Consider the following 26,552-nt stretch of genomic DNA (forward strand, 5'->3'; position numbering starts at 1 on the left):
CCAACCCTGTGCTTGTGTCTTGTTCTTAATTTGCTATTTCAATGCAAATTGGTTTGTCCACTGGGGATGCTATAGCTGTATCTGTATATACTTTACTACAACAGTGTGGACTGCTCTGGCTAGATATTTGGTAGTGTAATGTTAAAATGCACCTGTGTCCATATCAGGTTTTCTCAGTGTTCCCGAAGTGCCCAAGTCTTTTTGCACTTCGATGGCAAGTTGAAGGGGGCTTCCATACCTTCCTCTTAGAAGTGTTTATCAATAGATCACAGAGACAGAGGCAGCGCAGCTCGCAGTGGTGCAGTCCAGAGGCAAGCAAGGCAGGTTGCTCTCTGTCTAGCACATAGCACTCAGGAAGGAAATCCAGATCAGCTGTGAAGATGTCTGGTGAACTTCTAAACTAGCCAACACAAGGCAGAGATGTTAGCTGCCCTCCTGGAATAGCTGACAGTTGAGCAGGAGTTTTAAGAACATGGAGCTGGGAATGAGGTGCCTGCAAAGGTAATTATGGCTCAAGGGCAGGATCCTAACTCATGTAGGCAAGGGCTTGTGTTGGAGGTTTTCCAAAGCTCTTGTCATTCATCTTTGACTGTACAGGAAGTTGGAAGAGCAGCTTCACTAGTTATCCAGAGTCACAGGCAGAGGTTAGGAGCATGAACTGGGCAAGTCGGCTAGAAAAGCCTCAGAGCGTTTTTCTGTAGAGCCCCTTGAGTTCAGTGGAATGCCTTCTGTGGACTGGACCTTACGCCTTGCAGCCTCGTCCAGTACCTACCCAATGGGTTAGCTTCCTTCTCACATCAAAGTATCAGAGCCCCTTGAGTACTATATGGACAAATTAAGGTAGGATCATAATCGGTCCTAATAATATCATATATTACAGAGTTGACAGTTTAAAAAATACGAATCTGTTTGCCTCCCTTGACAACAAAGCATTCAGTGGATTTTTAAACAGTAATAATAAAAAGACCAGAAACCAAGAAATCATTAAGCAATGATAAATAACTCAAATGTCAGTGTTGCAATTTTTCAGCCTTTGTGTGGAAGGTCCAAAGAAACAGCCAGTTTCATGGCAGGGCTTTATTTCAGTTGCATATATGATAATTTCTTTCTGGTTGTGGCTGTGACTCTTGTTATTCATACTGTTTTGTTTCTCTCTATTATTTAGACTGGCATTTGAACAGGACATAGAACATGGCAATACAGATGGCCTGGGTGACTGCCAAAGTAAGCAAAGCTTTTACTCTCTATTTACCATGTGTCACAGCATCCTTCTGAATGCCTCAAATCACCATTACCTGTCGGGCGTTCTTTTGTAGCAATGTGAGCCACAACAGGGACAGCAACTGTGGCTAATGATGCAGATTCAGAAGAGGAATGGTTGTTTAAATGTATTTAAAGAAAATAGCCCAATTAGTGTGATTTATACAAACATTGGACTTCAAAATGGTTATGTAGTGACAAAACCTTAGTTCTAGAGGATATTGATTATAACAATGACATAATTGAGTGTTCATTGTCTTCATTAGCCATGGTGGTTGGGTTGTTTATGTAGATGTACAGCAGTGGCTTAATTTCTTGGTGTAGGCTGTGACTTGGACTACATTCCCGTGCAGGACAGGGAAACAGTGAAATGTATTTTCAGCTTTGTATCAAGATCAACAAGTGGGAACTACTTAGTTTGTGAATTTTAGTGGATTTTACGCACAGGTTGGACAACATAGTGGTATTAAGGCGTCAGGCACTACTGACCCTGCCTAAGAAATTTTAATGGTAAACCTTATGTACTGATAGTGTGAGCTGGAAGCTTAAACATAGTCTCTAAACACTTACATTTTGCACTGAGGTGCTTAAAAGTGCACAGCTTGCACTGCCTGCAAAGAAACCTTACATGCTGATTTCTGAGCCTTGAGGAGTACCAACATCTGTGTTCAGGACAGCTCTTGTTCCAAATGTTATTTCCAAGGTTGGTTTAATTCTGAGCCCCGAATATTATTTATAAACTTTATGAAATCAACAATCACATTCTTTTGGGTGCAATTTGCACTGATGCCTGTAGATGCAATAAAACTGCTGAAGCTGAGGAAGTAATGTACAGTGAGAGAGTCATTACTTTTGGAATGCAGAGCAAAATAACAGTGAGATAGAGTGTGCTGTGGGATACAGTGCAGGCCAGCTGCCCTGGAGAAAGCCAGAGCCTTCTCATGGCTTGTGCATCCTTGTTCAAGAGACATTTATTACTATGATCACTGAGCTTGAGGGAGTACAAGGATTTCAGCCTCTGCATGCCCCTCCATCGTAGCTACACGTCACTCTGCCTCTGCCCTAAGATAGGATTACGTAGGCTGTCTCTAAGTTTTTTGAAGGAAGTATACACATAGTCCCTTCTGTGCTCCCTGTAAAATGGGTTAGCACCAAAATCAGGTCAGTTCCCAGCTAGTGCAACTTTGCCCTTTTCAGCCAGTTCTAGTCTCCTTGGGCAAATAGGTTAGGCAGGAGTGGAGTGTACCGGATATCAGTTAAATATAAAAGAAGGAGAGGAAATTATTCAGAAACAGCACATTTTGCTCATGGAGAGAGATCTGCTCCTGTGCAGAGAGCAACAAAGCCCATACCCTGCTTAAATCCCTCTTTAGCCCTGATTGATGCATTGAACCTTGACACTGCACAGGGGTAGACTTCACTCCCTGCTAACTCAGCTGATCTGATTACTTCATGTGGTCTTGGGTCCTGTGAGTTTTGTCCTCATTGACTCACCTTGCTGGCTGCATCCCTTGTGGTGCCTTGTATTAGATTAGGACTTGATCTTGCAAAGAAAGCATGGCAGGGAGGACACGGGCCTTCCCACTTGGTATCCCTTGCACAGGGCCAGTCGTGAACACTTTCAAAGCCAGACACTGTTTTTGGGTATGTCTGAATATTAGTTTTGCCTGTGTCCTTAGGGTACTAATCACATACATATAAATATCAGCTGAAGCATAAAAGGTTGCTAGCAGCAAACTATTAAAAAGAAAAAAAAAGAGAGAGAAATAATTATTTTTCCCCTGTTATTTGTCTTTCAGATTCCTTCGTAGCCCTGAATGGTAAGGAAGTTCTTAGTTTCATTATTTACTGACAGCAAATCCATTTTGGAGGAATCACTTTTTACTAAACTTTTAATTATTTTCATACTTCTGTTTTACTTAATGTTTCTTCCCAATTTATTTTGTTCATAGACATTTCAACTGCTTCACCTGATCATGAAATGTCTTACGACACAGTGTATGGTCAGTTTATGGGTGTTTTTAAAAATTCTCCCCAGATCCTTGTGTTAGCTAGTAGTTCCTGTATTCTAATAGACATTAACCCTTTTTTACTTGTTTTGTCTTGGTTTTGAGGGCCTGATTCACTAATCACAACTAGGATTAAGTCATACCTCTTGATTTTCAATCTGTTTTCTAGTCCTCCTCAAAACTGTCTCCATTGAATTGAAATCTGATATGGCCTATTTTAATGGCATGCCAGAAGACGTGATTAAGAGCATGCTTCATCTTAACAGTCAGACAAAGGAACTCTTGGGTCCAGTAACGCATCTTACCTATTTGCCAGGAAAAACAAGAGAGCAGCACGCATCCCACTCCTGAGTCATCCAGGCTGGTTTCATGACTGCTACAGCAGCCAGTCAGAGATACCTTAGGGAAAGGAGCAGAACTGTTCCTGGGTTACAGAAAGATCTCTCATAAGGAAAATTAACTTGTTACCCATGTGAGCTGAGACTGGGTTATGCCTCAATTCCTGAAGGCTCCTGTCACTTCTAGGATAAGTCCATGCATGCAGTATCTTAATGCCTGAATGGGGCCTGGTTTTTTTTTTTTAAAAAAAAGAGAGATTCACACAGCTAATTAAATTACCTAAGCTGAAGAGGGGCATTTCTGCAAGCCTAGGGTAGCAGTTTCCCATGAGACAGCTGTTAAACCGTGCATGCAGTACTTTACACCACTTTGTTTTGTATCTTTGGAAATGGATTATGCTGGAACTTGGAGTGCAGAATAAATGTCTTCATGAGGAGTTATTGCAGAATAAATACTCACTTCAAATTCAAACCTAGACTTATATTGCAACAGTTTATAGAGATCCTGAACAAAGACGAGTATTCACAAGCTAAGAGGATGTGTGGTATTGCTCCCGGTTAAGTCAATGGCAAATTCCATGTGGGATGGGAGCTTGCTTTAAGGCTGTACAAGACTAGCAGTTCATCAGAGCTAGGGCAAATTAACCATATGTTTGGCTGAATGTAGCAAGAGGTAGGTTAGTGTGCAGTTGTGATGAACATTTAATTTATCCTTCCATCTCATGCCTGCAAAATATGTAGGTACAAAACAGAACCAATGACAGCTCAGTACAGCAGAAAATAAAGAACTGGAGGCACAGTAGTACTGTTCAACATTTATAAAATTAAAATCAAATTCCCCATGTTGTTTATTACCAGGAAATGGAAAATGTGCAGGTGAAACTTGTTTGAAAGTCTGATAATGAAAACCAGTGAAGGGAATATACAAGATCAAAGACAAGTTGAGACTTCATAATGTATGGAAGACTCATGGTTTCATCTGCATATACAGCTTGTACTTTCTTTCATTTGAAAATTGCTATATTTCCAGTGCACAGAGCAGTAATTAAAGAACAGTAATAATAAAATCCATACAGCTGAATGTAAAGTTAAAGAAAATGGCTTTGGGCATAGTGCTGATATGCCAGAAATGTTCTAGGTTTCCACTTTTACGTGCATTTGTAGGCTGCATAGTTATAGCTGTGGGGCTGTGGGTCTGGATCATGACAGCTACCATATTAGCAAAGACTTTAGCAAATGCTGACATTTTAATCTGACCAAGAAAGCAGAAAAGTGATTCAAGTGAGCAGCAGAGTGAAAAAAGCTGCAGTCCCAGGTAGTACAGGTAACAAAAGAATCTGTTTTACTGCCCAAGTATGTCAAGCCCAAGAAAGGCTCCATCAATTAGCGTAGCTCTTGAAGTAGGACCCTACAGCCAGGTGCAATGGTGAAATGCTGACCCAGCATTAACACTGATTCCTGTTCATGCCCTGTCTTTAACAGATTATTTCATTTTGACCCTCCTCAGGTACATCCTTGTACCATGGTCTGTAGGCAAGTCAGCTTTTCCTTTTATGGGTTTAGATAAAATACCTATTCAGATATTATTGCAGCCAGACTTTCTTTTCACCTACCATGGCAAAATATGAAAGGAAATGTGCTAGTCACTTCTACTGACTTTCCACATGAGGAGTGTAAAAAATTCCAGCATGAGGTGGTAAACCAGTCTCAGTAAACATGCCCGTGTTTGCTAACTGTAGTGACTGTTCTGAGTAATTTTTTTCTTGAGAAAACGATAATGTTGTAAATGGTGCATTTTAATCTTATTGAGTACAGTTAAATGCATAAGTAAATGGTATTTCATAATAGATTAAACCTTAGAATGCTGGGATATACCAGAATACCAACCAAGTGAATGCTCAGGCTGCTTTTGGATCCACTGAGCTAATTATATCCAAAGGCATCTGAAATTCCAGTTGCAAAAGAAGTCTTAAAGGCCTGAGTCCCTTGATTTACTCCACAATAAATCAGCTCACTTCAGCAGACTTAGTGCCAATCTGTAGTGGTGTGAATGAAAGGAGAACCAAGCCCTTAATCTTTGATTCTTGGCATCAGCCTCACCCTGAATTTGGCAGGTGGCCTCCCTTTTCTGGGGCAGTCTCATGTGATCGGTTGCAAGCAAGTAAAGTGCAAAGTCCACCCGGTTGACTGTTCAAGTGCGTTCCTTACGATGCCCAAGGAGAAGATAGCAGGCTGAAGGTCTGGCTGCAGAAGGTCGCAGAGAAATTATGCAAGAACGGCATATTTAAACAAGGATATTAGGCTAGATTCCTCTGCAAAATTGTAAGCAGCTTCAATTACCTTTGGAAACATCAATTCTTAGTGAATTGGGCCCTTATTTTACCCCCTAGTCATAGTCCTTTCTCCCTCTGTAGTATTGATTTAGCCTTTCCCTTTAATTGTCTAATTAGGTTGCTATAGCTGTTAATAGGATAGTGTGCAGACATCTTAACCTCTGAGATCCTAATGACTTGTGCATATTAGAGCAACTATCAAATACTTATTGAATCCCTGTCTTTGTTTTAAACCTGAAAAAAGCCTCCTTATATTTTACAAGTGCACTTCAGAATGAGCTATAGTTACAGAAGTGCAGCACTTCTGAATCATTATCCGTGCCTGTAGACGCTAAGTGCTTTTACTCTCCTTCTGTTACTTGATTACAGCACTCCAAATGAAAAGTTTTTGCAAATAATGGAAGCACCTAAAACAGATTTTTTAAAAGTGTGTCTATTTTGATTTTTACATGTTTGCTTTAAACAAAGAAGTTTGAAAAGCACTGTGTCTGCAGGCTTTCAGACGGCTTGTTTTAAAACAAAGGCAGAACTGGTTTTTTTAGATCTTTAGGTATTAACTGATATTAACATAGAGGTACTAGCCATGTGTCAGATATGCTAAAGCTTCTTTAAATTGCAGCAAAGTCTATTTACACAGTCAGAGTGCTAAAAATGGTGTAAAGGAAAAGTTGCCAGCTATAGAGCACATTGTAGAGGTTTAATAATGGCTGTGTGAGAGACGGTCGGGACTGGGTTGCCTGCCACTTCAGTCTTTTCTCTGTTTATGAGAGAAACTTAACTAGCTGACACAACTGTGGTGCCACTGTGCTCAGAGGTGAAATTCACCCAGCAAGATGGGCTGTTCAGGCGCTTACAGGACACAGCGATATGGCTTTCGGGAGCAGGCACTGCCCAGTAGTAAGTGTTTGCAGAATACAGCTCTAGCAGAAGTGGGATGAGCTATTAAGTTCTCATCTGCTCCTGCCTTGCTTCCTCAAAATCAAGTGGAAAAAAGTTTATCTCGATTAGGTGTGGAAGGTTGTTTTTCAGTGCATACTAGATTAACACATTAGTAACAGAACGAATAAACGGATTTCTCGCGTTTGCATGAAACCCTTCTCTACCTAACGACCATCTGGTACACATTAATATCTTCACAAAGCCTTAGCTTTCCATTACGAAGAAGTTCTCTATGTATTTGCAGCATATGGTTCAGGAAATCTTTTTTTTTTTTCCCCCCAGAAAATGTGTCCCTTAGGCATATATTTCCTCTAGGTTACTATGCAGAGGTTATTAAGAAATGTTTTTCTTTAACTGTAGTTACAGCTTTTCCTTAGAATTCCCCCTTTAAGCATACCTAAAGTGCAAGTGTCTGGACAGAGATAAGGGCATATAAATGCATATCAAACACAGGCATAAAATATGATTGCTACTTGGCAAGATTTTCTTCTCTCTTACTTCCCTATCAAGCTATGCCTAATTGCTTTCTTATGTTGAGTGCAGCACTATTTGTAGGCTGACCAAATATTGTACACATTATTGTGGTTGCTGAATGGGGTATTAACTTGGAGACTGGAACCCCTTGAATGCTGGCACTGTGGTTTAGTCCTTAGGAAAAAGAAAATATGGAAGTCATAATTTCCATTTTCTGGCCCGTTATTTCTCTTGTTTCCTGGGGACGAGCACAGGAGTTGACAAGCGTAAAATAGTGAAGGGGTGAATGCTTTCATGCTCCAGCGTATTCTGGCTTCAGGAGGGCACGTGTTTTCAGTTGCTGGACCTTTACCTGTCCTTTTGCAAACAAGTAGCCCTGCTGCAGGACTGCTGTGGAGCAGGCAGCACGTTCGGATCAGAGTCCGTCATCCATCTAACTGTGTGTTACCAATGCTCTCAGCTGTGCTGTGGCTTATAGAAACCTTTTAGAAGTGGATAATGTTTGGCTTATCTTTCCTATTTAAGCAACATTAAAAGCTCCATCTTCAGCAAAATACAGCCTCTAATTTGCTGTGTTAAAGAAAGATGGCTGGGAAAAAACACACTTCCTATCACGAGAGGTAAAAAATAATGCAGTGTCCTTGTCAGTATAAGCCTTCAGCCTGAAGTCCAGAGCTAAATTGTGTTAATGATTAGCTGTAGTAGCTGAAGGCTGGCTTTGTGGTGAGAATACTGTGAATTTGACCAGTTTTCCCTGCTAAGCTTACCAGTTGCAGGAGTTAGTTGCGTCCATGTCTTATGCAACACACAGTCCGAAGTGCTGCCATACATAATCCAGTAAATCAAAAGGGCTCCTTGAAAATATACGGAGGAGCACAGACACTTTTTTCCTCTAAGACCATTAATATTCAGTAAGACTTCTTTAAATCATAGCAGCATCTTAATAGAAGTTGCAGCTTTTTTGCTGACTCCATCAGTAGTTCAACCCCATGAAGCTGGTGAAGGGGCTGGATAAAATGAAGTACATGGGTGCATCGAAAAGCTTGGGAGCATTGGTGGCCAACATTTAGATTTTTGATTGCTGGAGTGGAATTAGGGACCTAGGCTCATCAGCTCTCTCTGCACTTCTGAGAGCTGTGGCTGAATCGCTTTAGAAGCCATTTAAAGCGGCTTTTTTGAGATGCAGCTTATGAAAGCCTTATGCTTATCCAGTGACTGTTTAAAATAAACTATGGAAGCACAGTCTGTACCTGCCCAGCTCTATGCCTTCTCTGTGAGGCTTTAAATTTGGGCTCCTTGTGTGGCTCTATCTCTGCCCCAGTGAGTGTCAAATTATTTTTCTAAGCAGTGAAACAACATCAAGGGAAGGAGCAGGGAGAGGGTCCCTGCTAGGGCAATCTGTAGCCTGGTGATTGGACTCCTCACTAAGGGAGACTCAAATCTAAGGAAGGAAAATTAACTTCCTGGTCTGTTAAAAAAGAGGCAGGAGAAAGGAGGGCTGCTGTCAGTCTGTCTGGTGTTATCTGAAGAGAAAGCGTTATGTGCCGCTCTGTCTGAATAATCAGATTCTGTTAGTTTGTGTTCGAGCATGTTTCAAAACCCCCTCTTTTGATGGGCTCTTTTAGGAAAGTAGGTAAGGGGAAATGTAGTTATTCCACATCAAACTAACCAGGCTCAGAGCTCCTTGAGTCCTGCTGAAAATAATTCATTTTGGTGCACGTGCTGAAGGGGAACTTTCAGAGACGTGTGCAGTTTTGAGGTCAGAATGTTGTGGTGTGGATGGAGTTTCAGTGCCCGCTCTCCAGCAGCCATGGAGCAGCCCGAGCCACTAGGAAGTCCAAGCTGGTGCAAGCTTTCAGGCATGGTAGGCTGCAGGCACTCCAAACATTTTCGGTACTGACGTGCTTCTCAGGATCTAGCTGCAGAGGACCTATGAGTCTACAAACACACCTCTGCCGCAGCCAAACCGCTGTTAAAATTGTGCGGTGTTTCCAGCAGGGCATGTCCTGTGAATGCATTGTGTGGTGGGGTGTATTTGACAGGTGAGGAGCTCATCAGCCTTATTCAGGACAACAGTAACCATGTCTAGAGCAGCTGTAATAGAAAAAAGACATGCAAGACGTCTGTCCAGCAGCTGCTGGAGGCATAGGTTCTTGGGCAGATCGACATAGTAAGGCATTGTCTTCACTGTCACTCTGAGCAGAAATGTTCAGTTTTATGCTTATCTCAGAGCCATTTTGGACCGTCAGCTCAGACAGGACCGATGGCAAGGGTTCAAATGGATGTGAATGGCTGACGGGCCATGCACATTTCCCACCCGGAGGGCGATGCCGCAGTGCAAGCACACCAGTGCTGGGCAGACCTTTGTCGCTTTAGGGGCATGTGGCAGAGAGCCACTGACGTCGCCATTTCGTAGATCTTCTGGCATCCTTATTTAGTTTCAGCTGTATTAGAAGTTGTTCCATTTTAAATTGGTTTTAAAATCACTTTTTAACTAAGCCAGTACCAGACAGCATGGTCCGGCACTTCAGTGTCAGTCAGGCACGCGTACTGAATCCGGCCGAAGGATGCTTGACTCAGCTGAAGTGTACTCGCCCTCTTCCACATGCATTTAACTGTTGAGTAAAAGCACACAACCGCCAGCTCAGCGGCAGCCCGAGGCCTGCCTGCACCTCTTAGCACCCTGATCTGGAAGGTTCAAATCCCCAGTTTCCTTCGGGCCATGCTTTGAAGAACTTTTGAAACATTGCTTAGCCTAAGACAAGACATTCGCCCGCCGTGGAAGCAAAACAATGTTTGTGTTCCTGAGCGTGGGGAAGTGGCGTGGTAAGTGACTAATGAGACTTGTCTTCCCTACCTGTATTTATAATGTAAACAGGACACTCCAGTTCCCTAGTCCCAAGCACCACCACTTCCGACTCTCACGCTCGACAGGGTTATGATGCTAGGGGACGCATGCTGGATTGGAAGGATCCACTTGGTTCATCTGAAAATACAGATCCATATGTGGCAGTTTCATCCCATAATCATCAAGACAAGAAGGGTAAGGCCTTGGAAATGACGTCCTGTGGTGAGGAGGGAGGGAGGGGAGGACTAAAGTGTAACTGCTTCCAGCTGGCTCAGAGTAACATGTAATGAAACTCCTGTGCTATAATTAAAAGCTTATCGTAAAGCCTGCAACTAAACAGCCAATCTCAGACTCAGTCCTAGATAATTCACTGCCTGAGGAAACCACACAAAACAAACAGGAGTGTGTGCCTTTGCGGAGTGTTGTGCATGTGTATGGAAAGGAGGGAAACAGTGGGGATTTAGCTCTCTTTAAACTTCATCTGCCCTGTTCTCAGGCAGAGGAAGATCCGTGGCTTCCCACTGTCCTTATGGGTGTACTTTTATGTCGCCTTTTTGTCTGAATTCCCAGCACTAATTTCACGCTATTTCCACTTCTCAATGACAGACAGAGACACTGAAGGTCTGCTCTAGGTTCACCACTGAAGTAAAACTGACAGTAGTCCTGGCCATTGGGCCTAAGTCCTGCTGTCTTCAGTGAGACCTAAGCATCAAACACCTTTGAGAGTGGGAGCTGAGGAGCTCATTAGCATATTTTAAAAGATGCAGACGTGACTGCTAGGGAAAGGATTCTGTGTTGCATTTTTAAAGCATCAAAAGACTGGGATTTAGGTGTTGTTTCACAGTGTTCGGCCCTATGCTGAAGAACACTTGGGTCTAATACTGTTGACCACCCTGTCCTTTGGCCTCCACTCCCCCTTTGCTATACATGCAGAAAACTGGGCAGAGTGTTGCCTAGATTTGCCACCTGAACATGCTTAGAGGAGAAGTTGCTTTTCTCCTATGTAAGGATGGTAATGCCCCCTCATTCCATCTTGGCCCTCTGTTGTTCTCCCAGCTCCTTTTAATGTGTGTCTCAAAGAGGTTAAAATGGTTCATTTGTAAATACGGGACTTAGGTTCAAATAGCTCCACTGCCTAGAGAGATCAGAGTCCTTGTTATTCTTCTCCAGGGTATTCTTACATCACTTCTTTCAGTCTCTTCTCAGTTGAAGATGTTTTGCTCTGTATGGACTAATTAAGTACTCAGTGGGCCAGAAGAAGGATGAGTATGAGCAAAACTCCCCTGCTGAGTGGTTAGGGCACTCACCAGGGGCAAGAACACACATGAGCTTCAGTCCCTTCTGCTATGAATACTTGATATAAAACACTTAAAATATTAATTGAAATGTGGATTCCAGTCTCTATTGTTCATGCATTTTACATGAAAACCTCATTAGACAAAAGCATCAGCTGTTCCTGGAGAAGCTACTGGCATGCCAGACCTGCTGCTTTGCATTGTCTGCCCAAACTAGTAGGTTACTATAAATCATATGCCTTCCCTGCATCTGACCCAGTGAATCTTGAATTCTCTGCACTGGCTGCTGAGGCTTTCAGCGGCGGGGTTGAAGAGCACGTTAACACTACAGAACAGTGCTCAGCAGAGCTGCACAAGCAGCTGATGGCAGCCTGAACCCAGACCGTGAACTCGGTGCCTGTTATTCACAACAGCTCAATACCTACACAGTGCCTCCCACAGTCCTAGGAGATCCTGGATTTCTCACTGAACTCCCCAGGATTGACCTCAAAGAGCCTTCATGGTTCCTAGCCATGCAGGCAGTGGGTGTCACCTGGCTGGCCAAGCAGAGACGAAGCCTGAAGCACTTTTCCAGCTGAGGAGACCGGTCAAGTTAGGCAGGAGGTGCAGTAAAATTTCCTGAGATGCCATGGCAGACATTAATCTAGTAGCCTTGGCTTTTAGGCTTGATGGCAGGAAATGGAAAATGAAGATTTGAGTTCCCTCAGGCAGAGGATGCAAACTTGTCTCCCACCTCGCAGCAATTAGCTTTTCCTATTAAAAGGAAAACCAGCCATTTTTTCTTCTTCCTTCAACTGGATTTTAGAAGTGGCCCGTATCTGAACATTTTTTTTTCAGAGCTTGACCCTGTAGACATTCTGAGAGAATAACTGCAAATAAAAGCAAAACTTGCAATAAAAGCAAAATAGTTAATTTCTAGGACCTGATCAGAGTTAAATGTGAATTAAGCACAGAGCTCCTCTGCACCCTGCAGACCCATGGGCTGCTGAGCCCCAGTGGAGGAAGGATTTCCAGCCCCTGCAGTACTCAAACTCAAAAGTGTAACTTGGGGTGGAAGGGACTGAGGGTGCTGAAGACAAAAGCTCAGATTCCCAGTTCCTAATTAAGCTCAGTTTGAGATATCATCCTCCTTTTTTTAGTTTCTCAGCCCTTGCTCTTCAGCTGTAGAAGAGCAATTCAGAAAAAGTGATTTCTGGGTATCACGTATGTAGAGGAGGGAAGGCAGATAAACCTGCATGCCCTTCAACAATAGCATGTGACTTACCTAGCACTCCTCTTTCCTCTCAGCAGTAAATCAGTGATAATGCTGACAGCCAAAAAATAAGATTGTTTTTTTTTTTTTTCTGTCCAGTCTGTTAGTAACACCTGGTATTCAAAATGTTTGAGGTGAGAGGACGTTTCTCAGAAAATCCAGTGTTCTCTCTTCTGAAAGTAAGTGGTATCTTTCTCTCCTCCACCCTGAGAAGCGGGGATGTCATTAAGCAGATTTGATGAGGAAGGAAAGAAGGAAGAGATCCTTGAACCCAGCTCTTCTGCTGGCGTCAGACAGGGGAGCAGTGTCAGAAGGCACCGATAGTGGAAGATCTGGCCCTATATGTACCCCAGAGGAATGTGGAGAGGCGTATGCATTTTAATGGCACCGTTTGTTATGTGTGGGTCCCTATTTCACAAATCTTCTGCGAAGCAATGCTTAATAGATGGAAAGCTAGGTCTTAAAAGCATCTTATATGCCAGTAGCAGCTTTCAGAAGAGCATGCAGTGAAAATATTAATAAATGTATAGCTGTTGGATTCTAATAATTTTCGCTTCAATTCACTGACTGATGAGGTGGCTTACATTCAATAGTTCCCTCCCCAGGGAGTGGTGGTTACCAAAGAGCCTTATTAGCACTTGACAGGGTCATTTAAATATCATGCATTCTTTGGTGCCCAATTATGAATATTGACAAAGCTGGAAGCAGTCTACACACAATCAAAACAATGGCGGCAGAGGTGACCGCATGGTTGTTTACCATTACCATCTACTTGTGTGTTGTTACTCTTTACCTTGCCCAGTCAGAGCCGGTTGGCTCCAAAATTGCTATGGATTTGTTGTTTTAAAAGGGCAAAGGAAAGAGTTCTTACACAAAATTAAATCAGAAAATGTTACTTTTACTATCCTTTTGTCAAGATTTTGTTTTCACTTTTACTGTGATTTCTTTTACTTTCACACATTCACAAAGAAAAAAATATTCCTTTTTTTTAACATTTTCTCTTTGTTTTGCAAGGTGCTTTGCGTTGTTCTTCATTGGTTGTGTCTAATCCCTTGGACAGTGTTTTCTTTCTTTTTCTGTGCTCACAAATGGCTTCTCACTGATTGTACTAATTGTACAGAATCCACTCGCTGCTTTCTTTTCTGTAACACGGGTGCTTTGATGATGTCACATCCATCCATATGCTTCACTTTTAATTCAGTGCAGGCATCTTGGGGAATATCTGTGGGGGCGTGAAGAGGGGGTTCTTTAAAAGGATTGACTCATGGGAATGTGACATTTGTGTGCCACAGCTTTAGTAGCTAAATATACTCTGGGATTGTTGTTTCTGAGCTACATCACATTTCTTGCCAAGATGAAAATGTGTAGTGCAACCCATAGAGTGGGAACTATGCGTTGCCATCCCACTGGCATTTTCATTTTGGCCATTAAGGAATCTGCCCTTCTTATTGCAGAACAAAAAAAAAAAAAAAAAAAAAGAAATCAGCTCTGATTGGGCAAACTGCACCCCTCTTTCCTCTTCTCCTCTATTTCCTCCCCAGAAAAAAAAAAAAAAAGAAGAAAAAAACCAAACGTTCTAGAGTATGTTTATGTTCTGTTTCCTTTCTTGCTGTGTTTTAGTATTAATTTAATCCTGTGTTTCTCACCTTTGTCAAAACAGTTTCCCTAACCTCGCCGTCTAACCCTCTCCCCTGCTGCCATTGTACTTGGTCTCCCTCCCTCCACCGTGGTGAAGCTCCCTCCTCCCGCGGAGCACTCCAAGGCTTTATCCTCTACACCCCAGTAGTGCCATCACGCTTTCTCTCTCTGTAGTGGTCCCACTAACAAAGGGGGGAGTAGACACATACCGCTTGTAGAGAGGCCTACATGAAGAAAACAAAGTGATTTTCTTCAGGGGTAGCTGGCCTTCGCCCCTCATTACCCTGCTGCCCTTCTCTGCTGCCTCCTGTCCTTCCTGCCTCCCTTCAGGCAGAAGTGCCTCACACTTTTCAAGTCCTGGGTTCATTAGCACAAATGCAGGCAACTGCTCAGTTTTCTCACTTGCTCCTCAAATGCCTGGAGCCTGCCTTTTAATCACAGTTTTGATATATTGGTTGCAAATTCAGCTTACAATTTTGTGGTTCTGCTACAGCTTCTTCTCCGCAGCGTTCAGGTGGACGTGGCTGAGCTAGGCACTGAATGACGGAACTGTAGCATTGCTGTTAGCAGGCTTAATGTTTGTATTCTTACTTGTCTCAACACTCATTAAGTGAAGATGATGAGGTGGTATCTCATTTCCTTAATGAGCCTTGTGTCAATATCTATGTAACAATGGTAAAAAGCTAATTAGGAGCAGGATGTGATGGACACAGTTTACAGAGTTAAGATTTGCTGGTGTATTTGGATGTCAAGAATGGTCCTGTCTGGTAGCACCTGTTATTTGATACATTGTAGAATCTATATTATTATGATTAATAACTGCAGCCGTTCCTCTGGTAGAGAATAGTCAACTCCTCTATTTGGACAGGCCATGCTATTGGGGAGCCCAAGGGCTGTTCATTTCAAAACCTGATGCCAGAAGATATTTCATATTGTACACAAGTGGTAGTGTTACTAAATTTTACTGTGATTATTGCTACTTGAAAGATTTGCCAAGTGCTGACAATGCTTGTCTCTGGAGAGTCTGCAAATGTTCAGGCAGATTCTGCTGCAGTGAGACAGAATTATATGAGACTTCAGGTACAGGTATGATAAAGAATGTAAAGTGCCAATTTAACAAGATACTTTACAAGTAGACATGAAACAAGGGAAAAAAAAATCTATGGCAAAGCAAAGCTTCGGACTCTTTGCATAAATGAAACAAGTGTTGTTCATCACAGTGGGGCTGAGTTTTTGCACCAGGAAGTACATTTAGAGAATGTTTCTACACAAAAATATTGTTATATGTTAATATGTGCAAGGATCTAAAAGATTCAAAGCATTTTTTATCACAGGAAGTAGGGAGAAGTTGTTGTTATCGTGCTGGCATTTTGTAATAATTCAGGAGAGGATTTAAAGTGGCACAGAATTTGTCAAAACTTATCTTTTAAGTTAGTGTTTGCAGGTCTGAGGGGGAGGGCTTGGATTTTCAAGGTGAAGTGAGTGCTCTGTATTTGATCTGTGTCATCCTCCAGGCACTGTCAGAAAGAATGGAATGATCCTAAAAAAAGTGTTAGACTACTGGGAGAAGGAGTTGCACCATAGCCAGTTCCCCCTGGATGGGGCTCAGGAGGAGCTGTAAACTCAAAGCGTGTGTACCTGGGAGGAAGTTACACGAACATTGCTATTCTTTCCTGTATCTCAAGCCATTGTACACACAAACATAACACAGATTGCAAATACTCTGCAGTTCACCAACAATTTCAAGTGCTGAGGAAACAATCAAGATCAAATTGGACCAGATCCTTTGCTTACTATATTTTTAAGTCTTGTGCACGGTCTAGTAAAAGAGTGCTCTGAGAAAGAGAGTAGGGAATTTGCCCTGAATCTGTCTATGATTCTGTAGCATTTGGCTGAGATTTGAAGTGAGAGGTGTGGTTACTCAGAGCTGTAGTGCTTCATAAAGGGATTTCACCTACACAAGACAAGATGACGTGGGACTTAGTCCATTTAAACTTTTATAGATCCACATCTAGATTAAAACCTAAATCCCATTAGGATTTAAACATAGGTTGGTTAGATGAGTCTGTGCTAACAAAGCCCTATAGATTTTTTTTTTTCTAAATTGTTCTTAGGTAAATTAGCATCAGCTTACTGTATAAACATAGCTGTTTCTAGAGGGGGAGCTTATTTACATTTGTCACATATACTGGCTGCTTGGGTGAAATATTAAAAAAAATAAAACAAACAAACAAATAAACAATGCTATATTTGTCTACAATGGCTCTAATGAGCAACTTGTCCAGGAACTGAATGTCTCAGAGACTAATCACGGCATACCTGCTGTGGAGCACCATTTTAGCTCCATATCAGATAAATACCAGAAAGCCATTGTTAGCAGTTAAATGGGACCAAATGTCTCAACAGAGTTTTTAATGGCCAGCTACCTGTGCCACCAGACCAGGATAATAACTAGCAAACATGTCAGAAGATTGATTACCTCACCACGCTGGAGTCGTTGGTATCCACGCCACAGGGCTGTGCAGTCGGAATTAAGGGAACACAGCAGACTTGTCCAGAGGAATGACACTGATCCTTCTTCTGTTCTCCTTTGCATGTGCGAGCTGTCTGCTCCCACGGCCAGAGACAGCTAATCATCTCAGAGTGCATCCTCAAGTTCCAACAGTGACAGTAGAAAACTAGATGCTAATTAATAAAATGGAAATTGTATATAAAATTGATGAAAGAAGAATGCTGGAAGGATGTTTCTAACAAGAGACTTTCTTCACACTTGTTTTCATTATGTTTTTGTAAGTTTCTATGAGAACAAGAATGAAAAGATAGAGAGGAGACAAGGCATGTAGAAAAGATGGCAGAAACTAAGTCCCCAGGCAGGGCCATATTCTTAAGCCAATTTTAATCAAACGTGGAGATTGTAATAGATTACAGGGCAGTGATTTAATGTGTCTTCTCTGTGACTAAGTCTTCCTTTCAAACCTTGTGTAAAAAAGCTCTGGTTTTCTATAGTAAACTTCTGAACATGTAAGTAGAGCAACAGTTTTCACTGAAAAAGACACACAAGGATGAGGAAATCGAAATAATGGAGGGGGTATATTCCAACAGGCATCAACTCTCCATGCCACAGCTAAAGTAACACCTGTACTTCAGCACTGGCACTGACTTAAAATTTTCAGAAATCAGAGTGTTTCTATGTCTCACTAACAGTACGGATTTCAGATTTAACTAGCAGAAGTGGAAACATGAGTAGCAAGGTTAGAACCAAGAGCTATTTGCTTTTTAGGAAAAAAAAAAAGACATCATTTATAATAGAAGAGGTTGTTCAACCCCTAGTTATGAAAACTATCAACAGAGCTTTTCTGTCCCCAAATCACTGAATCCTACAAATAAAATGGTGACATTTAAAATAGAGCTCATCAAATGTCAGATGTGGCTGCAGGAAACAGCAGGTATCCTTGACCTGTAATTGTCTGCCTGCATAGATTTAAAGTCAGGCTATCCATTTCCAGGCTGCAATGAGCAGTAGAAGCTTGTCTTACTAAAACAGGGAAAAACTGTCATTGCCCCAGGACCTTGATCTGCTTTTTCAATAAAAGAGGCCACGTCTAATTTGTCAAGGCAGCTGCTCAGGGTTCAGGGCATTAGAGCTGTTGTGTGATGGACGAGATCCGCAGCTGCATTCATCCACAGTCACCCGGTGAGGACAGGGCGGTGGAGGAGCACAGGCTGCCTCGTGCTCTTGTTTGACCCTTGTAGCACTGACATATTTATCAAGAGCTGGGAATTCACTGTAGGGTATGCTGGCCTCTCCGGGCCACTGCTCTGTCTGGAAACAGCAAGGTGTCATTGGTGGATGGGATGTTAAGTAACACCCAGTTTCATTTTTGTGGCGTTTATATTGAGTACAGGGAGACGTTGTGCCATACAAAGATACTGAATTGGGAGGGCAGCTGAGCCCTTTAAATAAGAGATTTCTGAAACTACTTTGAAATTTGAAGGGATTTAAGAGCAGAAAATCTAATAACTGAAAGACACTTAAAGTGCCTTTTGGTGTTAATGCCAGTGTACAATTAAAATGTCAATATGCTATTAAAGATACTTGAAGAATTCATTTTTCTCATATAGGATGTGCCTACTTTCAATAATTGTATTAATTAATACGTAAGAGGCCCTGTAGTAATTTTACAACAACCTAAACATTGACGGTCCTGCTTCAGAGCACTTTTACTGTGATCTGTGGACTGTGAACTGTTTAATTACATGCCTCTGTACAAAACACCACCTACATTCTTCTCCTGTAGATAACCTTATACTGAATGGTATCAACATCTTGTTCAGTATGTAGGAAGAATCCTGACTGACTGTTTTCCTTTTTTTCTTAGGCTTCTTTAAGACTGTAGAAAAGGCGAGCTTAATTCTATATGTCAGGATGGGCTGGTGCTTACTGATTAACAGCATGCAGTTAATTAAAAAAAGAAAAACCTGGAGAGGGCATAATTTAGATTTTGCCATGTTAATTTTATTGAACATTAAATACAGATAACAAATGTTGTCGCGTTTGGAAAGTAGTAGTTCCTATGAATATCCTTAGTTTAGTCAGGTGTTTAGACAGGTGTTTCTTCGAGCTCTTTAATAGTCATTTAGTGAAACACTATAGTCTCTGGCATCTGATTACTGCTGCTGGAACTTTTGCTAGATTTTAATCATGTGTTCTAAGATCTTCTGTGCCAGTAGCTGAGAAAGAGGATAGGGAAAAATATGTTGTTATTCTCATCTTACAAAAAAGAGTCTTAAGGGCATTTTATTGAGAAGTTTTGAAGCAAGGAGTGCAAATTTACCATTATATCAAAAATGTGCATCCTGACATCCCCGTGAGGGAAAAAAAAAGAGCTTAATTGGCCAAATTTTAAGTTTTTGAAAAAATCTCAGTCCCTTATACCCAGAAGAGCCTTGTCACAGTTGGGCAACTAAGTACACAGACAGCTCCGTGTGCATTGAGCATCGGTGCTGGGACCAATAAGCACTTTAACCATCAGCTGATAGTCTGACTGCTGATAGCTCTCCCTGCCCCAGTAGACTGGAATAAGTCAGAGTCTCTGCTGAAGTAGATTTTAACAGCTCCATTGGCATTAGAAGAGCTTAGGGCAGTTTATAGAGAAGTTGCTGGGGAAGCATTAAGAGCCATTTCTGGCACAGCTGTACAATATGGCAAACATCTGGAAATGGTTAACAGCACGTTCATCACCAACTTTATGTTGTCTGGGAAGAATACCTGTAATGCTCTGAAACAGTGAGTCCCAGCAGATAGCCTCCAGACCAGTTCCAGCTCCCCACGTCCACCAAAGTGGTTAGCCCTGGATCTTAAACTGTAGTTCCCCCACCAGCAATCAAAGATTGCCATCTTCTGTGAAATAAAATCTGAGATGAAGGTTCGGCTTGATAGCATTGTCACAACTGGGCGTAAACTAGAGAATTCTTTCATATGCCCAACAAGGATTTTTTTAATTGGAAAATAACACCAGCTGCATGCTGTCAATAATATGCCATCTTGTTCGTGCTCCATCCCATCTTACCCACAATTGTGATAGAAAATAAAAGAACAGCTGTTAAAAAAAGGGGGAGAAAGCAGGCACATTTTTAAAGCCCTACAAAGCTACTGTTATTCACAATCCTGTTCTAGAACGAAACAGAGGGTTTGGGGTTTTTTTTTTTTTTGAGAGCCTGAAAGATCTGCAGTTACTAAACACAAACATTACCAGCACAGACAGGGAATTTACACACGCACAGAAACAACTCCTGAACAGCAGCACACCAAAGCCTTCATTAAAATAATTCCAGAAGTCTTTTGAGAAGCACATAGTTTGCAGGTGTTTCCTTATTCTTTAAATCAGAAAACTCTACCGAGTTCCTGTTTGGAAGCAAGCAGGGTGAGTGAGATAGAAGCTGTAATGCTGAGTAAACACCAAGTGCTGCTTATTTTCAAAGAGGCTGACCGAGGTCTCACGTGGTGCAGAAAAGGCTGTTGGTGGTTTCTTTGAGCCTGTGGTCAGCGCTGGGGAAATTTAATTCCTGCCACCAGCTTATAGCTCCCATCAGGCAGTTCAACAATTCTCTGTGTGTATTCACTGCTGAATGAGTCCTGATCAGGGGCTCCCAGAGGAGGGCACAGAGCAGGGGTGCCCTCTGTCCCCTCTCCTGCCCGCTCTCCCCACTGAACCTCTCGCATTCACCACAGAGGCTGCCCAGAGATTTGGGCAATCACAGCCCATAAAGAACATAAACAGCACTTTTTTCACAGATAGTATTCAGCTTTATCTCTATAACTGGTCTCTATTCAGTGTCTCGAAGAGGTCTTACAGTCCTGCAGCACTTTATATGCTTTTTGTCTAAATATGACCAAGCTACAGGCAATGCCTTGAGGCATTCATCCAGCAAGACCAATTAATTTTCTGTACCCAGGGAGATTTGTATACCTCAGTGTGCAGTTCTCACTCATTGAACTAAATTACTAATATCAAATCAGTGGGTACTTTTCATATGTCCAGCATCAAGTCCTGGAAAGAAAATACAGTTTATCTCTACTTGATCACAGCAAGACAACTTGATAACATCAGCTGTGCTTCCTTGCAAGTTTTGGTCTCACCTACACTGTGCTTAGAAGGGAGGAGAGAAAATAAATATATATCAATGAGAGAAAAGAGATTGTGATAAAACTTTTAGGGTCCCAATGCTAGGCAAAAGATGAAGCTTTAACCTCTCACATGGAAGTCTGTAAATGTATGTAAACATATCTTGAGAACCAGTCTCTAGATATGAAAAAAGCCAGTCATGTTCCTTGTTATAGCACCTGTCTTCATGTTGTTTAACTAGCTGTGCAAGCTGTCTGGTTTGCCTGCAGCAGTGGAAAATACTGGCTTAAAGAAAGGGCATGAGCAGAAATTGAACAAACAATACCGTACAGAGATTTGATCCTGTACTAGAACTGAGTGGAAGGCTGAGGGAGTTGTTGTATTGCAGAAACACTGCTGTTTGTGAAATGTGTGGTAAAGCAAATACACAGATACGTGTGCCTGGCCTGCTGCTGAACCGTTAAAAGGATGTCTGGGTGGGCTTTGAACGTAGTCGGAGAAGACCTTGGCTTGCACACACTTCTGTGGTTAGATTGCTGCCGGCCCCAGGGTAGCTTTCCTGGAGCTGGCGCAGGTATCTGCTTGTTAAAGTACGTTGTCTGGGCTGAAGCTACAGGTTCAGATCATCCAGGGAAGCAGATTGGCTGGAGTAATCACTGAGCACGTTAAAAAATGCATAGACAGGAAACATCAGTGAAGTTATGGCATCAAAGAGTAAATGTACATGCAGTGCCTGCAAGGTGGTGAGGTGATAAAAAAAATTAGGTAAAAAAATGCAGAGAACTGTACATTCCACAGGCAGAAAAATGCATGAGGGAAGCCACCACGGGAGACAGAAAATGAAGTGAGAGAGAGATGATAGCAGCACCAGGAGAAGAAGTCCATCAGAGAAATGCTGTCTTTTACCTCAGGATGTGGCTGGAGTAACCCTGCTTGCTTTACTGGAGAGACTGCAGATTTGAGTGAGTGTGACTGAGAGGAAAGAAGGCTTCTGATATTTATATTGGAAGAGTAGTAAGAGCTAGCAGTAAAATTAGTCTTGCTTACTGTTACGGCCAGTGTTTCAAACTCATTGCAATTCCTCAGTCACTTAATGGATTCAAAGGCAGATGAGGCTATGGGCCTGCAATACAGAGGGAAATGATAAACCTAGCATCATATGTGTATAAGCTATTTTTTGCTTACAGCACCAGTCCTGCAAATATTTCTAGAAGAAAATATATATACTAATATATACCATGTGTGTGTGTGTGTATATATATATATACACACACTTAGACTGATTACTAGGGGCATGTTTTAATTCTTATGTCCAAGTCTTTTCACTACACCTGTAGTGTTCATGAGTGTAGGAGAAATTAAGAGTTAATTCACAGCATTTGCTTTCTGTCACAAAATATACAGTGCTGGCGTTTTAATGATAGATGAAGTTTCATCCTCCCTCTATGTAAGAGCAGACCTAACGTGGGGTCCAGCCATGTTCCTAACATGCACCAGCAACCCAGCTGTGGAAAGAAGGACTGTCTCTAAGAAATACAGTCTTTGTGCATGAGTAAACATTGTTGGCTTGGCCACATAGTTGTTCAAGAGTTTAATAATAATTTCCATGGAGCAGAATATATAGGGTACAGTCTAATTATTTAAATGACTTGGATGTTTAATAGAGTGCTCCTTTGTTAGTTCCACTGTAACGTATTCAGTCACACGAGTAGCTCAAAACTAGCATTTCCATTTTTGTGTCTTTAAAGAACATCAGAGCTGATGAAGAAACAGTTTTTGCTTTTAGGTCATATGCAGTGTTTGAAATTTAGTCCAAATTCTTCCATGAGGCTGCTTTGAGCTTCAGCCTGTTAAGCAGAGCTGTTTATGTTGACATTCAGCAAACTTCACTTTTCCCTGTTGTGCAGAAAGGCCATAGTTCAAAACAGGCTGTAAAAAAGGAGAGGAAAAACCGCAGAATTTCTCAGTGACAGCTTGTCTTTCCTTGACACCGTTCATAAAAACTGCTTCCAGAAAGGCACCCGGCTGTCCAGAATACATAATACCCACAGCAGAAGAAAAAAAAAAAAAAAAAAGCATTTATTCTACGCCATCAGAGGAGCTCCATGCAGTGAAATGGGAACTGTGAAGATGAGAGATTCAGTTTGTAGGCTACAACAACTACTCTGGAGCCCTGAAATCATGCATATTCAGCCAAACATATGTAAATCTGGTGTAACCCAGCTGTGAAAGATCCCCTGAAGTAAACTAATAAAGAGCAGCTGGATATGTTTAAGCTCATCCTAGGCACAGTAGAAAGGTCCCAGGATGTGCACTAAGCTTTTTTTTACATCATTAGAGGAAATGCAGCAGACTTTAAAGGAAACTTGTGTTTTAAGATGCAAAGTAGCATAAAGTTTGCCTCTTCTAAGACAAGCTACAAAAGAATTAATTTTCCTTGACATTTGGATTTTATACATCTCGTTTTAACTACTGTGAATGCTTGTGTTTTACTTTTTTAAAGGGCCTGGTACATCTGCTTATTCCCTCACACAGAGGCATCTAAAATTATCATTGCTCGCTGGGAAATGGTGAGAGGTGAAGGAAAGTACTGAAATCGGGAAAGTTAAAAATTATCAGCCACTGCATGCCACCTGCTAGTGAGAAAAAGTTTGTCAAGCACATTGTAGTGCAAGAACTGGCCTTGAGCCTAGCCACTGGGACAAATAAAATTGGGCTGGCTGCAGGACTGTAATGACTTTTCATTGTTATACTACAGATCCAGGAGGCTGTGTATCTCAAACCTTCTCCCCTACCTGCAAACTCAACATACTGATTTATTTACAGAGGTACTGCTTAGAAGTAACACAATTAAAATAGCTCTAAGAGCTTGCTATTCCAGTACTTCAGAGGTCTGCTTCCTCTTCATTTCAGTGGGATGGAAGTTGTCTGAGCATGAATTTGCTGGTTCAGATTGTGTAATTTCCATCTGTAGCAATCCCTTTCAAAAAAGAACTGTTTGTTTCTAGTTTCTCAAAATTCACAAGTGTGGCCATGGTGTAGGTTTTGTATGGCCACTGTGGCATGCAGAAAAATTGGATTCCAGGCTTATATTCAAACTAAAACCAGCTAATTGAAATCCATTCTGAAAATGTTACTTCAAGACTCTCTAGTTATGTCCTGTGGGCATGGTGGAGTCATTTCTCTCCCCTTTCTTGCTTAATTTATCTAGCTTTAAAAAAATACAAGAATTAAAAGTTCTCCATCTTCACACTGAGAGCAAAGCCACCTGTTGATCTCCCCTGTTTTAGTAAATTACAACCTTGTCTTTTCTGTAGAGAGTCATGTTGACAGTCATTCATCAGAAGTGGAGAGAAGTGATATAATTTGAACCAGTTGAAAGGAGAAATAAAACTACCCTTAGAGATCAATAGATGAACCTATCCTGGAGAGATTGCTTCTGAAATAGATCTGATTAAGGGCCAAAAAAAATGCTGACAGCGGCCACTATGGCTGATCTGATTGTTTAAATCTTTTTCAAGGCTTTGTTGTGTGTTACTTCAGGCACATTATATACTGATTTTCTTTTCATATTTCTGAAGAATGATTTCTCCTCATACCTCTAGTGATACCCAGGCCTCTTGCAATTGAAGGTTTTTTCTTTACCAAATTCATTTTCCTCTCCAAACGCATGTGTTCTCTTTTTATTTGCTGGATATCTCAGACTGCTAGCGTGGCAAGTGGCTTTGAGAGTCGTAGGGCAGAATGTAGGGGCAGATGGATCGCTCTTCTCAGTGCAGTCATGCAAAGCTTACAGTTGTGGACCTTCACAAATCAACAATACAGCTTTACTGCGAGGGGAGGGGAAAAAAAAACACATTTGCTAGCAGCTTTAACTATGAATGTTTGAGCTGGGTTTTTTTCTAGCTGGTGACACAAGAAGTCCACGAAAAATAATACTGAGTAGAATTGCACTGAGTCAGCAGAACAAGTCCTTGCAGCCAGAAGGAAGATGAAGGAAAAAGCTTACTTAACTGTGTTCAATAAAACAGTTCCAATAGAATGGCAAACATCAAATCATTTGGTTTATAGTGCAGTTGGTTTATGTCAAACTGTGAAGTTATTCCTTCAAGAAAAACAATGAGGTAAGATCTCAGAAACACTTGGTAGACTCTGGTCATCCCTGAATTTGCTGGGATACCCTAAGTCTGGGTATCCGGTCTAAATTAATCTGAATTTTTATTATTCCTGTTGCTGGTTAAAAAGGAGGAAGAAAGCTTGTTAATACCTGCAGGGGTTTTCTAGGCTGAAATAGTCTTTTAGCAGCATGAGACTGCCTGTAAACACAGTTCTAACACCTGGAGACACATGTTGAAAACCTATTCACTGGTATTTAAAAAAGATATTCTGAAGCCCATAAAAACCTCCATTCATAACAAGTCTATACCAGCATTTCCTGCAAGTTTAAACAGAGGGAGACATACATCAGACAGAGAAGCCTGCACTGAAGAATGAAATTAATGGCAAGGATTTCCCCTTAAGTAACAACAGTAAAGAAATCATTGTGCCTCTCTCGAGCAATGACTTGTTCTGTGGAAAGTCTCAAGTGATTTTGTAGGTGTTGGAGATGGAAGTGGGCTCATTCCCATTTACCAAGAGAGGTGAAGTTTAAGACAGCACTGACACTCACTCCCCAGCTGCTGTTAATGTATGGTCTAGACATAAATACTGCCTTGTTCCCTGATAGCTGTTCCCCGACTTCCCTGCCAAAACATCATTCTTCGTTTCTCACCTCTGTGCTTCAGTTTCGTGTGTGCCACCATTTTGAGTTACTACTTTACCGTCTGTTGCAGGCAACTTTGGAAGGTTAGACAGTGGCAGCTTCCTGCAGAGGTGATCACAGAGGGCTCTTGGTGCACATGGCCTGTGGTCCAGAGGACAACTCTCATGGCTGCCAGCTGTTTCTGAGATGGAGTGTCTTTGTGTCCACACTACAGCTAACTGTAGTGCTTGAACTGAAAGGCGTTATTTTTGGTGAGAGGTAACTAGCCTATTCACACTCAGGAACCTGCAGTTACGGGACCAGGTATTGCACTCTGCCCTGCTCTTGTTATTTTCACTGACTTCAGCTTGATTGTGAAAGAAGGCAGCATCCAGGCTATTTTATCACTAAAACAACCTCACATTAAGGTGTTCAAACTGGGAAGTAGATTGTTGTTTGTTTTCATTCATCAAGCAGTTTTGAGGGTTCTAAGCTGGAATTTCAGTTCGTGCTCACTGCAAGGCCTACACCAGGACCTAGACTTAGAGGAATGTGACTGTAGGGCTCTCCCTGATGTTCTGCCATCCCTGTCGCTGACAACAGGTGAGACAAAGAAATTCAGGCTTTATCATGAGATGTTTCTTTTTATATTGTACATGCTAAAGGGACACAGCTCTTTTGCTGGGCCTCTGGAGCTGAGGTCTCCTTTCTGCAGATGCCTGTTAATTGCTATTCTCCTGAGACAGACACCTTACTTCAGATCTCTTTCCAGGTAGACCTTTGATCAATACTTTCCAAG

The 26,552-nt window shown here is 41.7% G+C and overlaps 1 protein-coding gene across 3 annotated transcripts in view; it reads left to right on the plus strand.

Moving 5' to 3' along the window:
* SEMA6A (semaphorin 6A) overlaps positions 1-26,552 on the plus strand; it is a 117,826-nt gene that overhangs the window by 79,655 nt on the left and 11,619 nt on the right. Inside the window, exons 16-19 of one of the 3 annotated variants that reach the window (XM_086770411.1) lie at positions 1,166-1,224; positions 3,060-3,080; positions 3,213-3,263; positions 10,232-10,396. In XM_086770411.1, coding sequence (XP_086626537.1) covers positions 1,166-1,224; positions 3,060-3,080; positions 3,213-3,263; positions 10,232-10,396 — 296 coding nt within the window. The remainder of the gene's footprint in view (positions 1-1,165; positions 1,225-3,059; positions 3,081-3,212; positions 3,264-10,231; positions 10,397-26,552) is intronic. The other 2 variants (XM_086770412.1, XM_086770413.1) reach the window with 2 other exon arrangements.

This window comes from Chlamydotis macqueenii, chromosome Z (assembly GCF_036417535.1).
Source record: "Chlamydotis macqueenii isolate bChlMac1 chromosome Z, bChlMac1.mat, whole genome shotgun sequence".
Classification (NCBI taxonomy): domain Eukaryota; kingdom Metazoa; phylum Chordata; class Aves; order Otidiformes; family Otididae; genus Chlamydotis; species Chlamydotis macqueenii.